Source organism: Jaculus jaculus, chromosome 1 (assembly GCF_020740685.1).
Source record: "Jaculus jaculus isolate mJacJac1 chromosome 1, mJacJac1.mat.Y.cur, whole genome shotgun sequence".
NCBI lineage: Eukaryota > Metazoa > Chordata > Mammalia > Rodentia > Dipodidae > Jaculus > Jaculus jaculus.
In genome coordinates, this window is record NC_059102.1 from 120,221,478 (window position 1) to 120,241,039 (window position 19,562).

General features: G+C 41.6%; 1 protein-coding gene across 3 annotated transcripts in view; it reads right to left on the reverse strand.

Annotated features, from left to right (window-relative positions):
- Positions 1-19,562, reverse strand: part of Tmem245 (transmembrane protein 245) — a 117,195-nt gene that overhangs the window by 72,258 nt on the left and 25,375 nt on the right. For 2 of the 3 annotated variants that reach the window (XM_045153847.1, XM_045153839.1), the window contains exons 4-7: positions 12,032-12,148; positions 9,218-9,457; positions 6,941-7,110; positions 1,909-2,013 (exon numbers count right to left, since the gene is read on the reverse strand). In XM_045153847.1, the coding sequence (XP_045009782.1) occupies positions 1,909-2,013; positions 6,941-7,110; positions 9,218-9,457; positions 12,032-12,148 (632 nt within the window). Of the gene's footprint in view, positions 1-1,908; positions 2,014-5,802; positions 5,827-6,940; positions 7,111-9,217; positions 9,458-12,031; positions 12,149-19,562 lie in introns of all 3 variants that reach the window. The other variant, XM_045153841.1, reaches the window with a different exon arrangement.

Consider the following 19,562-nt stretch of genomic DNA (forward strand, 5'->3'; position numbering starts at 1 on the left):
AGACACCTAGAGTGATGCAACAAGGACAAGAGGGACTACACTGAACCTAAACAAATGCATGCAGAGGGCAACTCCTGCAAATAAAGGTAAAGTGTCTGGCGGTACAGGCAGGGTAACTCCAAGCCATCAACCAAACACCCCCTCCCCCCCAGCTGTTACCTAGCTGGTCACTCTCCAATGCCTGCAAACAATGATAGCTTTACACTGTTTTATTCTTGTTTTCTGTGGTGAAATTACTTTGCATGCTCACCCTGCTATTACCTAGGATATATTATCAAGGCTGAGCTCAAAAGAATTTTTTTTTCTCCGACAAACTAGATGTAGAAACAAAAATGAAGGGAGCAGTCAAAACTGACCCTGAGACTTTTCACTGAGCAAAGGATAAGATTGGAACTGTCACTTCCTAAAACAAGAAGACTATGAGACCAGGTAAGTGAGAGGAGGTCTGCAACGCAGTTCCTGAGATGTTGTTACATTCAAGACATGGTGTTCTGGAGAATGATACCTGCACTGGCAGGCGAAAAAAGCAGATCTCTAATAAAGCTCCCTTAAAAGTCTAGTTTGAAAAAAACCCAGAAAGAAAGAAACAGTTCAATAAAATACCCATGACTAAGCTCAAGGAAGCAAACACTGACTGAAACAAGGAAAAGAAAAGAACTTGAAAGATGAGCACAATGGAGATGGGCAGGCGAAAAAGATACTTTGCAAAGGGACAAAGAACAGAAGTGGAACAAGAGAGCGGGGAAGTGAAATACCTCACTGAGGAAAGGGCTCTCTGAGCACTAGAATGGAAAACCATGTAACAGCTCAGGCAGACCATGACCAACACAGAGGAAGGTCTCTCAAGCCAGCAGAGTATAAGCGAGCGCTGGCACGTGACGAGTGCACCAAGGACAGAGAGGAACCACAGAGAGACTAAACCCCAAGCAACGACGGGGCCGGCTGCTAGGAATAAACTAACGTAAACCAGGAGGCAATGAGGCTGAGGACAGCTGAGCATGAGAAAGTTCTGATATTCTGGATTTTCATACAAACTTCATAATCCCTGGACAACAACATACCAAACTCTGCAAATGGAACAGAGTTCAGGCAAAATACAGGATAAAATATACTGTGTGGGTCCCAGAACTAAAGTCAGTGGTAGAGGTAAAATTTTAGCTGTACTTTAGGTAACAACTTTCTTCAGTGAGATGAAAATAGGAAATGTAGGCTAGAAAGACCTAGACAACAAGAAATAAAACCTCATGGTGGTCAGCAGAAAGACCAGCCAGACAAGAAGGAAAGGAGTGAACGAAGACATGCTGAAGGTGCACACACCACCTGTGGCTGCAGGAAACTGAGACTGAGGCCAGCCCTGGTAGATAGGGTGGGAAAAGGCAAGAAGAAGGAACAAGGTTCTGATGACATTAGAGTTCAAAATCCTATTCATTTAAAAAAAAAAAAAAAAAAAGCCCTTTGTTTTCTGTCTCATTTTGTCCCAACCTGTATTTGCTTCTGGGGATTTTAAATTTTTTTTAAAAAAAGCTGCATGTGAAAGAGATGTTAAGTCAGGATGATGGAACTTACCTTTAATTCCAGACTCAGGAGGCAGAGGTAGGAGGATCACTGTGAGTTCAAGGCCAGCCTGGGACTATGCGTGTTTCAGATCAGCCTGGACTACTAGAATGAGAACCTACCTCAAAAGAGAGAGAGGGAGAGAGGGAGAAAGGGAGGAAGGGAGGAAGGGAGATTTTAAAATAAAACATACTCTGCAGCAAAACAGGTAACATGCAAATCATAGACACTTTAGTGATTATACATAGTCCTTAGAAATCAAATGACATACATATTCCATGCTGCTTCTGCTAGATTCTTATGTATACTATAATTATGACTTTATTAATGGAAATAGTGGTCACTGTACTTTACCTTTGCAGTCAGGAGAAGAGCTAAAAGTAGGGTTCCTATTACTAGCAAAAATATGATGAAAATGCTAATGATTTTATCTAACATCTTCTCCAACCAGATGATCATCTGCACAGAAATGAAAAAGAAAACAACTTATCTTTAAAATGCAACTTAATAAACACAGGTGTATTTACATATCATGAAAAGATAATATCCAGCATTGCAAAGCAAACTAAGACTTACTGGTTAAAGCAGTGAAAGCTATAAGCATCTTGAGAAAATTCAGTAACAGTATTAATTACTAATGTTATGTGGAGTTCATGACTGTCATATCAATGAGAAAGCAGTCAGTTAGAACCTAAGCTACATCTGTATTTGAATTCTCCTAGTGTGGTATATCTGTATAATAAATTCTAAGCTGTAACCTGGTAAATACTCTAAATAAAATAATGGCAAATACATCAGCTGATTTCAAGTCTCATGAAGTTCTAGTGTCAGATGTAGACTTTATGAAGGCAATTAAACAACAGATTGGAATAGTGGCTCCCTGGGACATGGAGGGCAGGAGGTGGAGGCACGAGCGATGGGGACTCAGTGAGGTGACGGTGAGCTGAGGAGAAAGTGAGGAGGTGTTTTTTTAAGGCTTTTTTAACTTGGAAAGGTTTCATAGTAAAATGCTCTTAGAAGTCTGACATTCCACTTGAACTTCCAATCCTCCTGAAAGCAAGCTTTTTGACATGGTTATAATTAAATGACAGTATATTAGTTTTCAAGGTACTGGTTGTTCTTTAAGCAATTAAAATTATTCTTTTATATACTATCTTGACTATAACTTTTTTCATCTTTCACAATCACAAGTAATCCTACACCTTAAACTATTTTTGTCTTTTAGAGTATGTGAACAATTCTGATGGATTTCCAAATTCCTGCATGCAATGCCATCATTTACAATTCAAAATTGCATCTGATTAGATTAATAAATACTGACATGTCACACTACATCCCTCAATCCCAACATGAACTATAGTACTGCTCAATGATTTTGAATTTAAATTAGAATTGTTTTCCAGTGTTAAAAATCTAAAATCAATGGATGTTTGTAAGTAAAAATATAATTAACATGTATCCTCCACTCAAAGCTTATAAGCAGGCTGGAGGGATGGCTCAGCAGGTAAGATGTTTACCTACAAAGCCAAAGAACCCAGGTTCAATTCCCCAGGACCCACATAAACCAGATGCACAAGGTGGCACATGTGTCTGGAATTCATTTGCAGCAGCTGGAGACCCTGGTGTGCCCATTCTCTCCCTTCCTCTCCCCCTCTCAATCTCAAATAAATAAATAAATAAAAATAAAACAGTTAAGAAAAAAAAAAGGCTTATAAGCTTTTAAAATTGTTGTCTTTCATGAAGAACAATGTCCCTACCAGATCAATGCCATAGTAAATTTAGAGACAAAAAGCTAATCTGTAATCTGGACAATCAGAGCTTCAAAACAGAAGAGTTAAGTTTCAGTGCATACTAGGAAAGCATCAAAGACAATGCAGAGAGAAAAAAGGGAAAACAAGGTTTCTAAGCTATGGAAGGTCAGCTGTCTTATTTTGAAGGTAAGTACTAAAGTCAGTGAAATGATAAGCTTTACAATCAGAAGGCAGCTGGCATCTCCCTAGTTCCGGAGGCAGCTCCCTGAGGAAGGGGCTAATGCTGCATGACTGCTTTCTATCTCCATCCTCGGGATCCCCCAGATTCAGTAAAAGCAATGAATTCAGTAAGCTCAGTTCAATAAGGAAGCACACACACACAAAACATGGGATACTCACAAATATGTACTCTGAAATTTAAAAAAAAAAAAATCAAAGTGTATTTTTAAGCCAGAGAAAAAATGTTCTCAATTTCAATTTTGTCAGAAATTAAGTTAATATACTTGCTTAAGACTTTTGGAGGCCCTTGGAAATGCCAAGTACATTTACCCAAATTCTAGTTGAATCTTAGTGCAAAATAATCAATACTAAAAAACTGAAGAAATAAGCTGGGAGAAACAGAGGTAATACTTGACTGAGATTTGTGCTCTCTTACTCTTTCCTCTTGATTCTCCACTTGAACCTTTAATGCCCAATGTTGTGATGTCTGGGGCAAGATTAGATACAGTGGATGAAACCACCTGGAACACATTCTCCGAATCACAGGCAGTTCTGCTCTGACTCAACACCAATTCTGTTTATGTAATATACATTTCTTTTAAAAGTTATTTCAGGGCTGGAGAGATGGCTTAGTGATTAAGGTGCTTGCCTGCAAAGCCAAAGGATCCCAGTTCAGTTCTCCAGTCCTCACATAAGCCAGATACACAAGGGGGCACATGCATCTGGAGTTCCAGTTGCAATGGCTGGAGGCCCTGGCACACCCATTCTCTCTCTCACTCTCTACCTCTTTCTCTCAAATAAATAAATAAAATATATTTCTTAAAAAAGTTATTTCATCTCTTAGAACTTTCTAAAATATCTCAACTTTTCAGCTATTTATTAGGCCATAAGTTGGGTTTTCAACTCATTCAGTTCATTGAGGGTAGATTAAATTAAAACTAATAAATTCAGCTCTCTCTTACCTAACGGATTTCATGTCAATATACCCAAGTTGGTGTCATTCATTTTGAGCAAAGCCACAACTGTGACTGGTATTTGCACTTCATCTATTGATGCTGTCTGTAGAGAACAGAGGTGCACATGTGCACACGTGGGGCCGAGGCAGCCGTGGAAGGGAGTATACTTCACACGCTGCTTGCTTACAACCCAAGGCCTAGAACTCTAGATGCTGTCCGAAGTCTCCCTTTGTCTTCATTGTCACAGAGGAAAAAAAAAAAAGAAATCCTAGTCTCTACATTCAGTCTGACTTAGGGCTAGAAGTATAGTTCCATGGCAGCATGACTACCTAGGGAGCTTGAAGCCCTGGATTTGATTCCCACCACAAAAAGAAATAAACACAAGTAACTAAAATTTAAAAATAAGATCAATTTTGATCTCTTTTCAAGAAGTGCTACATCTTTCTTAAGGCTTTGTACAGTATTTACAGAAACTGAACCCTGTGTTTAAACAACACACACACACACACACATAACTATCAATCATGCTTGCTGTCCTAAGGATTTGGAAGTAGGTCAAACACTACTCTATTCAGACCTGGCATCAGTTGGTCTCACTGCAGTTATTTGAAATAGAACTAATGTAACTCCATGTCAATTATGAGAAACAATCACCACAGACAAAACCTCAGGACTCAGGAAACATACAAAATTAGATGTCACAGGCCATGGCTCTCTGTCTTAAGTTAAAAAAAAATTGGTTTTAGAATACTGGTTATAAGAAGATAATATAAAATCACTAGCTAAGAAATAAAATAGGCAATTTACAGATTTATCTGTTTTTAAAACTCGCCCTCACGTACAGAAGTGTCAACGACTTGTCTTTGCTTTACAGTAACTACTGTCTTACGTGCTTTCACGAATCAGAGGAAATGACTGGGCTTAGCGGTGCATGCCTATAGTCCCTGCACACAGGAGTAGGACACAGGAAGATAGTGAGTTCAAGGCCAGTTTGCACCCTGTCTAAAAAAAATAAAAAGGAAAGAAAAGTAGCTACAATATAGAACAAAGGCATGGAAATCATTTCTGTGGACAGAAGGTCTGGGAAGTGCCAAGTCATCCACACCATATCCTCATAGCCCTTTGAGACTGGACCAAGTTTACCTCATGGCAGTATTTGTGTCTCATGACCTTCCATAGCTTATAGTTAATTTAAAAAAAAAAAAAGCTTAGTTTGACATATAGAAACACAGAATGAGGACGGAGATACTGCGGGCGGGGTGAGAGTGGAGGTGGGGTTACAAAATTCAACAGTGAAAACCAACATCCGTATATTCATTTACCTTCTTATTTAGCCAGTGCCAGAGCTTGATGATAGGGATAAGGTGAGAAAGAGAAGATAAGAACAGTGGAATATCATTAGAGAATGCAATAATAGTATGAAAAGAAAAGAAAGTCACCAAGCTCATGAGAAAGAAATTGTCAGGAAAAAAAAAAAAACAAAACCTAGGGGTAGAACCACAATGCATTAACAAAGTTCAAATCAAGAGAATAAAAGACTCCTTTAAGATCACAATGACTGAAACAAACAGTAACTACAAGCTTTGCTGGTAATCAAACAACTGACATAGAATGACCTGGATCCTTCCAAGATCACTGTCCTTATGCTGTGGCATTTGCTGCTCTTCTGACCACACCCACCCAGCAGGTGGCACTGCTCCTCTGTAGTGCTTCCCTTCCTACTATCTTGGCAACACAGTATTTCTTGCTCAGTGATATCTCCATAGCCCATCCATATTCTCTGTACATAACTCAGAACAGAACTAGTTACAGGCTAGTAAGTAAAAGAAGTGGGATCTGAAAGCAGAGTTTGGATAGTCTGTGGGGTTTTTTTTTTTGGGGGGGGGGGTTCGAGGCAGGGTCTCTCTCTAGCTCAGGCTGACCAGGAATTCACTATGTAGTCTCAGGGTGGGCTCAAATGCACCACGATCCTCCTACCTCTGCCTCCGGAGTGCTGGGATTAAAGGCGTGCGCTATCACGCCTGGCGAGTCTGTGTTCTTTAACCACTAAGTCTTTGAGTTTTCAGGAATTGTTTTCCCTGGGGATTAAGTAGCCTTTCTCTATCTTGTCCATGATTTGTCTGAGTTTCCCTGCAACCTCAGCACAGTATCTGACAAACAGGAATAATCTAATTTTAGGTAAGCCACTTAACATCTATGGATTTCAATCTGGTCCTAAAAAAATGATGGAGTTAAACTAGGTGTTCTCTAAGATCTTCCTTACTCTAAGAGGAAAACATGCAATGTTTTTAATCTAAATTCACTATCTTCATGTGAGCCATAATGTTAAGCTTTAAAATTTCACATAAAATTTGACATTAAACATGCTATCAAGCTACAAAATAAATACTCCATCTTATGGAAATATTTTACATTTCAAAACATATAAACTTCATTAGAACACCCAAGCTCATACAATACCTTGCTGTCAATTTTCAGTAAGAATTTTCCAAGCCCAATAATTGGCCGCGGCGCTAAAGCCTGCCGCCGCTCTGTCAGGAAGCCCTCGATGGCCTGCCTCCACACGTGGCAGCGTTTCTCCAGGAAGTCCACCACTCCAAAGTGAACCACGAGCTTTTTGACTACCCAGACTACAGAGAGGATAAAAACACATATAAAGAACAGATTAGAAAGGCCTATGAGGGCTGGAGAGAAGGCTCAGCAGTTAAGGTGCTTGCCTGCAAAGCCTAACGATCTGGGTTCGATTCCCCAATACCCACTTAAAGCCAGATATACAAAAGTGGTACATGCATCTGGAATCTGCTTGCAGCATCTAGAGGCCCTGGTGTGCCCATTCTCTCTCTCTTTCTTTCTTTCTCTGCTTGCAAGTAAATAAAAATGTTTGTTTGTTTGTTTTAAAAAGGCATAGCATAAAAAGACTCCTCTATTACTTTTCTAAACAATGAAACTGGTATGAAAATAAAGATTGGAACTGAAAAAGAAGGGGCAGGACCTCTTGATATTCTAAACAAATGGAATCAGCTGAGTGTATTTTCAGGCATGTATCATCTTCGTGGAGTTGAATCCCTGGACAAGCAGAGATTTTCTTTCTTTCTTTTTTTTCTAATATTTTTACTTATTTATTTGCAAGGACCGTAAAGCTTAATGGTCCAGGTTTGATTCCCTACTACCCATGTAAAGTCAGACGCACAATGTGGTGCCCAAAGTGGTACACAGATCTGGAGTTTGTTTGCAGCACCAAGAGGCCTGTGGCACCTCCCTCTCTCTCTCTCTCTCTCTTTCCTTCCCTCTCTCCCTCCTTCCCTCTTGTAAATTATATATATAGAAAGCTAGACCCTGACATTTCCTAATCGCCCCATGTTTTTTTTTTTCTTTAGAGGCTTGATATTTACAAAGTATTTCATAGACATGATAACTCTGAGGACTGAAAGGTGGTGATTACAGCTGCACCCCTGCGTCCTTACGGCTCAGTACCTCTAACCAGGGCCCAGAAGCCAGCAGAGAAGCCAGATGAGTGCAAGCAGATGTGCGTTACACAGGGTCAGTGGGGACCACACCAGACCGCGCTGGGAACGACTTCCCCTGGAGTGGAGTGGCCATGCTAACCCGGCTTCCAGTTAAAGTTAACTAAGAAGGTGGCAAGGGGCACACCCTTCTGCTGCTGTTGTCCATCTGATGTTGGCCAGGAGGTGATGTCCACCCTCTGCTCATGCCAACATTTTCCCCTGCCATCACGGAGCTTCCCCTCAAGTCTGTAAGCCAAAATAAACCCTCCCCCCCACAAAAAAAAAGGTGGCAAGGGCACAGGAAGGGCTGATCTGTGAGAATTACACCTGGATAACTGCTTTTCCCTAACTCCAGGGATTCATGTTCTGAACTTCCATCTTAGAACCTGAAGGGTTGGTCTGACAATTTAAACCATGAGCTCAGTAGGACCCAACAGTTCATCAACTACTTCATTAGCATGTTTACATGACTAGAAAAGGTCCTGTGGCTGCTGGAAGATGGCTCAATGGTTTGAGACATTTGCTTACAAAGCCAAAGCATGCAAGTAAGCACAAGAAGTGGTGGCTCAGGCATCCGCTGTTCTTTTACAGCTGTGTGCCCATACACTGCCAAGGGAGGTGAGGAGGGGGAAAGGAAACAGGACAAATGCACTCCCTGAAAAGTGGCTCTCTAAATCACAAACCTCTGAACTCAGATTGTCATTAACATTCTCTTCCACAGAATCATTAGGAGGTGAATTGGTAGGTCACTCTTCTTTACTTAGTAAATAGTAAAGTGTGTGGAGCATGGAGCTATCAATCTCAAATATACATACACATACACACACACACACACACACACACACACACACACACACACAGAGTTGTTGTTGTTGGGTTTGTCAAGATAGGGTCTCACTCTAGCTCAAGCTGACCTGGAATTCACTATGTAGTCTCAGGGTGCCCTTGAATTTATGGCAATCCTCCTACCTTTGCCTCCCAAGTGCTGGGATTAAAGGTGTGCACCACCACATCCAGCTTAAATATGCAAAATTTTACGAGGTTAAATACATTGGAAGATTATAGTGAAATATAAAAGAAGTATCAAAGTAATAAATTTCCAGAGTATTTGTTCATGACCTAAATGCAAACATATAATTATTTTGTGTAAAATGACAGTAAAAAATTCCATAGTCAAAAAAAAAAAAAACTTTTGGAGATGAGACAAGCTCATACTTAACCAGCTAACAACCTGCAACAGGCACGGGCAGCAGCTGCACGATCCACAGATTCATCCAGACCTGGACAACAATGATGGCCCACACGAGACACACAAAGTAGATGTCACTCGTCTTCTTCTTTCTGAGAAACGCTCCAATCTCAGGCCTCTGCCTGCCCAGAGTGGGAGACGGGGAGGAGGGGGAGGACTGGGAGGACGAGGAGGAGGCAGCAGCACACAATGTTGGAGGGAGTTCTCTCCTGTCTGTAGTTTCTGGAAAGAAAAAGTAAATAAGTCACACACTGTTTAGTCACCATTAAGAAATAGTTAATACAAAACAATGTTGGATTATATTCTGAGGGGCTGGTGAGATGGCTCAGAGGTTAAGGCTCTTGCCTGCAAAGCCTAACGACATGAGTTCAATTCCCCAGTACCCACGTAAAACCAGATGGCACCTGCATCTAAAGTCAGGGGCTAGAGGCCCTGGCGTGCCCACTGTCTCTCTGCTACATATACACACACTTTTGCTAAGAGTATGAACAATGTAATTCTACTGGATTAGAAGAAACAAAAGATTTGCCAGTTTGCACTGAAATACTTATAAATTGTACTGCTAAAGGCATTTGAATCTAGGAAACTTAAGTTTGTTGGGAAACAGGGAATGTCTTACTTTTCATTTTATACAGTCCCAGTGTTCCTTGTGAATAGTAAATACATCATTTAAACAAAATAAACGTAAAAGTACATGACAAAGCAGCGGAGAATTATCCTACCCATAAAAAGTACTGAAACCACATACCGTGTACATGTGTGTAGATACCAGAACGTCTACCTCTGAAGACTCATCTTGTCCTTGTCTTTGTAGTGCTGGGGACGGAGGGCAGGGTCTCCTCATGCTAGTCAAGCACTCTACCACTGAGCTACTCCCCAAACCCTCCTCCTCTTTAACAGAGTGTTATCCCAGCACTCAGAGGCTGAGGTCGGAGGGTCTCCATCAGTTCCTGGCCAGTCTAGGGCTGCAGAGTGAGTTCCAGGTCAGTCTATGCTAGAGTGTGACCCTACCTTGAGTGAGACCTTACCTCAAAACAAACAAATTAGGATTCTTACAAGAACCCAGGTCATTGGTTTGTCTGAGTAAGACATAAAATAATAGGAAAGGCTAGAGTGAGTAATTATAATGGACTATTTCACACAAGGCACTGGTTTCAAATGATGCAGAAATTGTCATGCTTCCCTGAAGGAGTCTATTATGTCAACTTCCAATTTTGACAAGTCATCATGTCAACAAGGTACCAGTTATCATGTAGCTCTTTAGGCAATATTATTTCATATGAATCAGAATTGTGACAATTACTAAGAGCATACAAAAATATTAACTGTAAACTACACGTGGCAGCTCAAACCTACAATCCAGACACCAGAAGGCCAAGGCAGAAGGAATGCCGCAGTCTCCAGGCCAGCCTGGCCTACAGAATGATTTCCAGGACAACCCTGGCTACACAGCGAGCCCATCTCAAGAAGAAAAAAGTCACAAAAGCATATTATTTCAGAAAGTCCAGAAAAGAGAGAAAAGACAAAATACCCCAAATCCCAACCTCACAGTCTCACATGCCCTTTTTCATTTTCTCCATTAAGAAGACTGTTAGCTCAAGGGCTAAGACCTTATCTTACTCTCCCCTCTAGTCCACCAATACAGTACCTGACACATAACATGACTTCCCTGTTATTTCATAATTTGCATAAGCAGCAACACTGATAGCGCACTGAGTGCTTTATCATAACTTTCTTAGCATTTCTTCTAATGTCAGATGTTTAGCTATGAGTAACTGATGGCCAAGATCATCTGCACCATGGTACGTCAGCTCACCTCACTAGGACCAATGTTCTACCTCAAAGTTCAGGGCTTAAAGCCAAGCTATTTATAATATACTTTTGTTTGGCCCTGTTCTGAGTATCTTTCTAATATGGAAACTCCCTGTTAGTGGGTGTAGCAGTTATTTGGAATAATACTAACTCCATAATTTAAATACCATCCTCTTTCTACTTTGGAAACATGGTTCCAAGGACAAGAAAAATAAATGTTCTTACTACTATGAATGTCTTTATCCTAAAGGGACATGGTCCCTTCTGAAGTAAGTTCTTCAAGAAGAACGTCTATAAATATTCTCTGTAACTCCAAACGCACAGATTAGAATGGTCTTTCCCATTCCTGAACTCTGAATACAGCATGGCTCCGAACCTGATACAAGTCTACCAGCTGTGTCTCGCAGGATAACCAACCTGAAGGTGTGTTTTAGGGAGAAAGGCAATATATTCAGCATGGGCATATAAGTCAAACTTTGAGAAGTTAAATACAGGAGAAAAAATACCAGAGAAATGTATGAGTTAAACATGGACAGCTAGCAAGAGACAGACAGACAGAGTTGTTTAGGGAAAGGGAAGAAAAAGCACGAGGAGACAGAAAATGAAATAATGCAAAAGAACTTCTATAGAAGAAACAGAAAATAAGAAACCAGGACAAGGACAACAAAAAGTAAAAGCAGTAGAGTGGTAAATGGGAGATAGAAAAAGAAAAATACCACGAAGGAAAGAGAATTAAAAAAAAAAAAAAAAAAAAAAAGCACTGTTTAAGAGGAGGTAGGAAGAAGAACCAAGCCAGAAAAATCAAAAACATGCAAAAAGAGTCTCAATGTGAGGACAAAGGTGAGAGGGAAAGGGTATAAAACATGAATCAGAAATGGAAAAGCAGAGAAGCCTAAGTTGCATTTCATGATGCTAGTGTCCTTCCTAATGCCACATTCTTGACCACATGTTCCGGATGATTTTGAACACCTTCGTGTCAGTCACCTGCAGGCTGAGCAGAGGGCTGGTCTTCACTGCTGGACTCATACCCTGTGATGGAGATGGCCAAATTTGCCAGAGTAGAAGCTGCCATGGAGATTACTTGCCCTGGTAATTCTGCCCCTGTGGGGAAAGGGAGAAGGAAGCACATATTTTAAAACATGATCATGTTTAATCACAATCAAACCAGTTATTTGTGAGCCACTGGGTCAGTGGTTCTTTATTTTTTTTAATGCATTCAGTGGTTCTTTAGCAAGGAAGAATACTTGGAAACTAGTGGATGCCAGTCAATGGACTTTCTATGTGTGTCCTCCTCGTTCACAAACCTATTGTGGGAGATACTGCAAATACAAGGTTGAAATGTCTTCCTCACATTTTTAAATTTTCACTGGTTAATTCTAATGCATGCTTCTGTTGAAAAAACATGGCACATCAACTCTGAGAGCTCCGTGGTTAAACTGCCTGTTTAGTCTGCTTTGTCGTACTATGTTCCAACTCAAGCAAGTGCCTTGAACCCCTGAGCCATCTCTCCAGCCTTAGGCTCTAATTCACTACAACACAACCCACATTTGTGTTCACAGAAGTAATATTCCATAAATGCACATGCAAAGGCATGGCTATTATGTAAAATTCTTAAGGTTTACAAAGTACATAATTCAGCCCAGCAAAACTCACCCTTTAGAAATCTGAAAGAACATCATTAAATCATCCCATGTAACGTTTCTAGTATGTAATACTAAACTTGATCATTTGTACAAAGCTAAACTAAAACATTTACTGGCAAGTGAGGTCTATCTGGAATTGTCACTTTTTGACCTGTTTTGGCAGACAGGACAGACTAGCTCACACAACACTAGCTTCTAATATACTTTCTTGCATGCTAGAGGCTGGGAAGCAAAACCTTACTGCTTAGAATCCCATTTGCAAAAGTATCGCATGCAAAGTATGCAGTTTCTATCAGCAAGTACACGTGTGTCATACTGTAATTTGAAAGCCATACAGTTCTCAAGTAGTCATCAAAGCCTATGACTTTAATCCAACAAATGAGGGGTTCTTCAGTCTGGTTTCTAACTTAATGGCAAGCAGCAGCAGCTATGACATTCACCCAAAATAGTCCTTTGGTGTCGTTGAGCATTTTTCCTGATTAATTACTTCTACCTATGTTAGAACAGTGATTGAATAACTTCATCTTTCTAAAAAAAAATCAAGGCCAGGGCTGAAGAAATGGCATAGCAGTTAAAGGTGTTTGCTTGTAAAGCATGTCTGCCTGTCAGGTTTGGTTCCCCAGTACCTATGTAAAGCCAGATATATAATGTGGCACATGCATCTGGAATTTGTTTGCAGCTCTAACAGCTGGCACACCAATACTCTCTTTCCCTCCCTCCCTCCCCTTTCCTTCTTTCTCTCCCTCCCTCACAAATAAAGAACTAAACAATCTCAATGCTAACAAATACCTTACACCAGCTTGAGTGGGTTCTACTCTCCATAGCTTAAGATCACTGGCCATTTCCTGTCACCAAATCACAGGCACACTCCCACTACTTGGACGTTACATTCAGTAGACCAATACTCAGTATGACAACAAAGAATTCCACCAAGAAGGCAAAAGGACAATCCTGCAGAAAGGCCAAGAATTTTTTTTTTTCAGAGCAATTATACACAGGTTTATTATGTAATTTACTGATCTTCTTGCTTAATCTAGGGAATGGTTTATAATATGTACAGATTTAAAGCAGATTAAAGTTTTGTAAACAACCCTGTTTTTTTTTCCCTCTGGAGTTTTGTTGAGCATTAATTAGATAATTAGTTTTTTGCTAAACAGACATACATGGAAATTGTAAGTGCCACAGGACACTGCAGTAGATGTGTCCAGCAGAAGCCCAAGAATTTTAACTTCAAATTAATTCCACACACTCAACCAACTCAACACTGACCATGTGCCAGAGACCAGCAAGCCAGAAACTGAGCCGGCTCTGGTAGATTCTGGTAGAGCACTCACCTAGTTCAATCATGCCCTAGCCCATCCTCCAATAACTGCTCTGTAACCTAAAATAAATTTATTTTTAGGCAATCAGAGATTCAAACTCACAGTATGAGAAGAACATGTTATGTACCTGGATTGGGACCTTATTCATCTGACCTACACACCCAAGTTGTGGTGGTTTGAATTAGGTGTCTTCCATGAACTCTTGTGGGCTGAGTGTTTGGTCCCCAGCTGATGGCAATTTGGGAGGTGGAGCCTGGCTGAAAGCGGTGTGTTGCTGGGGGCAGTCTTGGGATGTCATAGCTCTTGATTCAATGTGGCTCCCTTTCTTGCTGCAGTGTTCCACCTGCTAGGATGGTGGTCCAGCCTCTGGTCACGCCATGCTTTCCCAACCATCATGGAGCTTCCCCCCAAGACTGTACGCCAAAATAAATAAACTTTCCTCCCATGAGCTGCTTTGGTTGGATGGTTTATCCCAGCAACACAAAGGTAACTGCAACACAAGTCATCCAGAATGCTGGTAAGAGGATGAAGATAAACTGAGGGAAGGCAGTGTCTTGTGTCTTATGTATGTACTCATTCCCCACTGTTTTGTATGTTGGGGGAAAGACAAAGACCCAAACCCCATGGGGTCTAGTGAAAGAGGCATATATGAATGGTAAAACCACACAAAAACTGTAGTGGACAACTATGATTGCTATAAATGGACAGGGTATTTGTGAGCTCTTAAGACAGGAAACCTGACATTGTCTGGAAAACCAGGACAGGATTCTCATATGAAATGAAAATAGAATTAATATTATAAGGGATGAAAAGGAATTAACCAAAGGAATGCAAAGAATAGCCTTTTGGGCAGAAGCAAATTACCAAGAAGGCTATGAAAAGAAGCTGACCTAAGAGACAGCAAAAGAAGGTCAGTGCTAGAGCACAGATGGTTAGTGAGAAACTTACGTTGAACAGACAGGAAGAACATGTAAGCCAAGGGATAGAAGACACGGAAAACCACGTTAAGATCTTCTCTGGATCTGACCAAAGAGAGGCAGGAAAGCACTAGCATTCTAAGCACAACAGTAATCCCTCTCCCCACAAGAAAATTATACTGAGATAAATATGGACTGATTGACACGTGCTACAAAGAAGCAATCACTGCATATTCTATATGCAGTTTCCCCCAATGGTAACATCTTGAAAAACCATAGTCATATATGACAATCAGGACATCCACAGGGATACAAGCTACAGAAGAGAATCCTCACTACAAGGATCCCTGTCACTGCTCTTTGATAACCACACTCACCTGTCTCCTACACTGTAAATGGATGATCAGCTTTAAGTGTAAAAAGGAGAAGTCTTGGGCTGGGGAGACAGCTCAGTGGGTAAGGACTTGCCAGGCAAGCATGAGGACCTGAGTTTGGGTCCCCAGCACCCATGTAAAAGCTAGGTATCACAGCATGTGACTATGATCAGAGCCCCAGACAGGAGGATTCCTGGGGCTTGCTGGCTAGCTAGTCTGGTTGAATCAGTGAGCTCCAGGTTCTGTGAGAGATTCTGTCTCAAAATCTAAGGCAGAGGGGGCTGAGAAGATGGCTCACTTAAGTACCTGCCATGAAAGTGTGAGGACCAGAGTTCAAATCCCTAAGTGCCCACATAAAAATGCCAGGCAGGTGTGGGAGATGCCTATAATCTAAACCTACAGGAGACAGAATTCCCAGAGGAAGCTGGCTAGCCAGAGTGGCTGAACTGGCCAACTCTGAGCTCAAGTGAGACCTTGCCTCAGCAAAATAAAAAGAGTATCTGAGAAGACAACCAATGTCAACCTCTGGCCTACACACACACACACACACACACACACACATATACATGCACACATACACGCGTGTCCACAAGCATGCGCACTCACACCATATGCATTTGCACATACAAAAATAATAACAGACAGTGATTGAGGAAGGCACCTGACATTGACTTGTGGCTTCCACATGCACACCCATGCATGCACATTCACACACACACAAGTGCACACATACACACGTGTCCACAAGCATGCGCACTCACACCATATGCATTTGCACATACAAAAATAATAACGAACAGTGATTGAGGAAGGCACCTGACATTGACTTGTGGCTTCCACATGCACACCCATGCATGCACATTCACACACACACACACACACACACACACACACACACACACACACTATCATTTTTAAAAATGAGACCTAGAGTGGGCTTGGAGGGGACAAGCTATTGTGGGATACAGACAAGTGTGGTCTACAGTAGCAGCAGTAGATTAGGGAAAGTGGACAGATCCAGACTGAATCCCACTCTGAAGAATAAACACAAAGAGAGAAGGTTGAAGATACCCTCACTCCCACATTACACTTAGGTAACTGTAAGAGAACTGCACAAAGACTTTGGAGATACTAAGGTTCTACTAAGACTTCCAACAAAAGCAAAGCAGACCGACTCTACCAGACAGACCTAGCTTCTCAGAAGTATGTCCAGAAGGTCTCTTAGGTAGGCCCCAACCAAGAGCAAAGTGTAGGGAGACTTACAAGCCTGGGACAGTGAAACGGACAAAGGGGAAGAAGAAACATTCCAGGCAAAACGCTAAGTAAGTCAAGGTACTCCTTCTCTTCAACAAGATGAGTGACAGACAGACAATGGTCCTGAATCACTAAACAGACCTCTGCATGAACAACGCCATTCTTTGATGGTTTATAAATCCACTTACTAAGACAAATCAGGGCTTGATGCTAAATGAAGAGACCAAGATCCTGACCTCACGTTCAAGCTAATGATAAAACAATCAGCTACCATTCTTTAAGTTAAGAGCTAATGTAAAATAGTGTACAATGTCTGGGGAGCGCAAAGGATGGAAACCTATTCCACGCTGGGAGGTGAGGGGCCAGCTTCCAAAGGGACTCTCACAAGAACATGAAACTGTACCATTCTCTAACTCCTAAACAAATGTTAGCCAGATAAAGACACAGCACAAGTCCATCTTGTGGAGGAGGTTGCTGTGCCTTAGAGGACAGAGAAACATGTTCCATGAAAGCAAAAAAGCAGAGGAAGACAAAAAGATAAGAAAAGGCAGCCGGGCGTGGTGGCGCACGCCTTTAATCCCAGCACTCGGGAGGCAGAGGTGAGAGGATTGCCGTGAGTTCGAGGCCACCCTGAGACTCCACAGTGAATTCCAGGTCAGCCTGGGCTACAGTGAGACCCTACCTCGGAAAAGAAAAAAAAAAAAAGGCAGCCTCTTCAAAGAACCCCAAGCAGTTCAATAAGGCCAGGGCGCAGGGTCTGAGAAGAGTGGAGACCAAATGGAAAAGCTCAGAGGCTCAGGAGCAGGACAATCCAGGAGCTGGAGTGCGAGTGAGGAAACAAGTCAGCTCAGGCCCAAATTCCAGGCCAGTCCTTACTGGGTGGTTGACCTTCAAAGCTTCTCACATCTCCAAGCCCCGTGTGTTCTCATGGGCAAAATGAAGTGCCTATAAATTCCTACTCCATGTGTGACTCAGCTGGAAGAACATATAGAAAATGCTTGTAATGATGCCTGGTATTCAGGGGGGTCTCAATACTTCTTGGCTATTCCCATCTACACTGACACTATTGCCCTAACAGCCTAAACAGTATTTCTCTTACATGTCATCCCTTTCCTTAATAGTATAGACATTTCCCTTTGCCTTATCCCCTAGTAGATATTTTAGATTTCCCCTCGGATGGATGGAGATATCTATATATATATCTCTAGAACTTTTTATCTAACACCATGGACTTACCTAGAATCTCCATTCTGGCATTCTTCTGCTCAGACTTGGGAGTTTTTTCTTAAAATGCATTAATTCTTTTTATCTAGTTATCTGTGTAGGAGACGAGAGAAAGGTGCACAGAGAATGGGGGCACCAGGACCTCCAGCCACTACAAACAAACTCCAGACCCATGCATCACCTTGTACATCGGACATTATGTGGGTACTAGGGACTCAAACTCATGTCCTTATGCTCTGCAGGTAAGTGCTAAACTGCCTCTCCAAACCAGACTTGGGGTTTCTGGAGTGCTGAAAATGCCACTATGATAGAGCTCTTTAAAATGTGTACCTTCTTCATAAGAGCAGTTGCTAGCTCTTACAGCCATAGTTTTCACATACTTTGTTATTTATATCCTACATAGAGGAAGCACTGAAAAGCCTAGAGAAAACTAAAGCCAATAAATCATATCAGCAAAACTGTGGCTCAGAGAATATTCAACTTGCATATTTCACTAAAATATGCAGCAAATATTCAACAAATTTAGCTGCATAAATGAAAACTTTGCAATAACATTCCAGTTAATACAAATGACTCACTCAGCAAGTTTTCAGAATGCCTCAAACTTCACAGAAGTGTGAAAGGAACAGCACACAGAAAATCAACAGATACGTGAAAACTATGGCTGCAAGAGCCAACAACTCCTCTTATGAAAAAAATACACACATTTTAAACAGCTCTGTCTTATGGCTTTTTTTGTTTGTTTGTTTTGTTTTTGTTTTTTTTTTGAGATAGGGTCTCACTCTAGCCCAGGCTGACCTGGAATTCACTATGGAGTCTCAGGGTGGCCTCGAACTCACAGCAATCCTCCTACCTCTGCCTCCTGAGTGCTGGCATTAAAGGCATGCACAATCACGCTCGGCTTCTTATGGCATTTTTAGCACTCCAAAAACCCCAAGTCTGGGCAAAAGAATGCCAGAACTGAGATTCTAGGTAAGGCCATGGTGTTCGATACAAGTCCTTGCTAAAAACAGGCATCAAAACAAGGGAAGATAATCTTGGAACTCAAGGATTAGAAACTAAAACCCAGGGTTTCCAATACCAATCTGCCAGTCAGCAGAATGGGATTTTACACAAATCCAAAGGCGCAGGCTACTTAGGAGGCAGAAGCGAACAGTTTGCCATAAAGAAACACAACATGAACCCGGCGTGGTGGCACAGGCCTTTAGTCCCAGCACTCAGGAGGCACAGGTAGGCAGATCACCATGAGTTCGAGGCCAGCCTAAGACTGTGTAGTGTTTTTCAGGTCAGCCTGGACTACAGCGAGATCTTACTTTGAAAAACCAAAAAGAAAAAGAAGTAAAGATAATATGAGGTTAAATTAAATTCTGCTCATCGGGGCTGGAGAGATTAAAGGCACTGCCTTCCAGGGGTAATGGTTTGAAGGTCTGTACATCCCAGAGCTCAAATTGTAATGCAATTACCATTGTAATGCTGCTAAGAGATGCCAAATAACACAGACCAGCAGTATTATGACACTGGCACATAGACATGAGATTTCCTAGCCTCCAGAGCTGTGAGCCAACACCTTCTCATCACTGAACATTACCCAGCCTGTGGTATTCCTACTGCAGCGGCACGAGAGACTGGTGCAGCACTTTTCTACGGGCGGCAGGGAAAGTAAAGCGCTGACAGCTCGCTACCAGTGGGCACAAGAGGAGCCAGTTGTTGACGTTTCTCACACTAGATGGTGCTTATTCAATGAGGCTGGAAAAGGAAAAAACACTGGGCTGCAGGTCAAA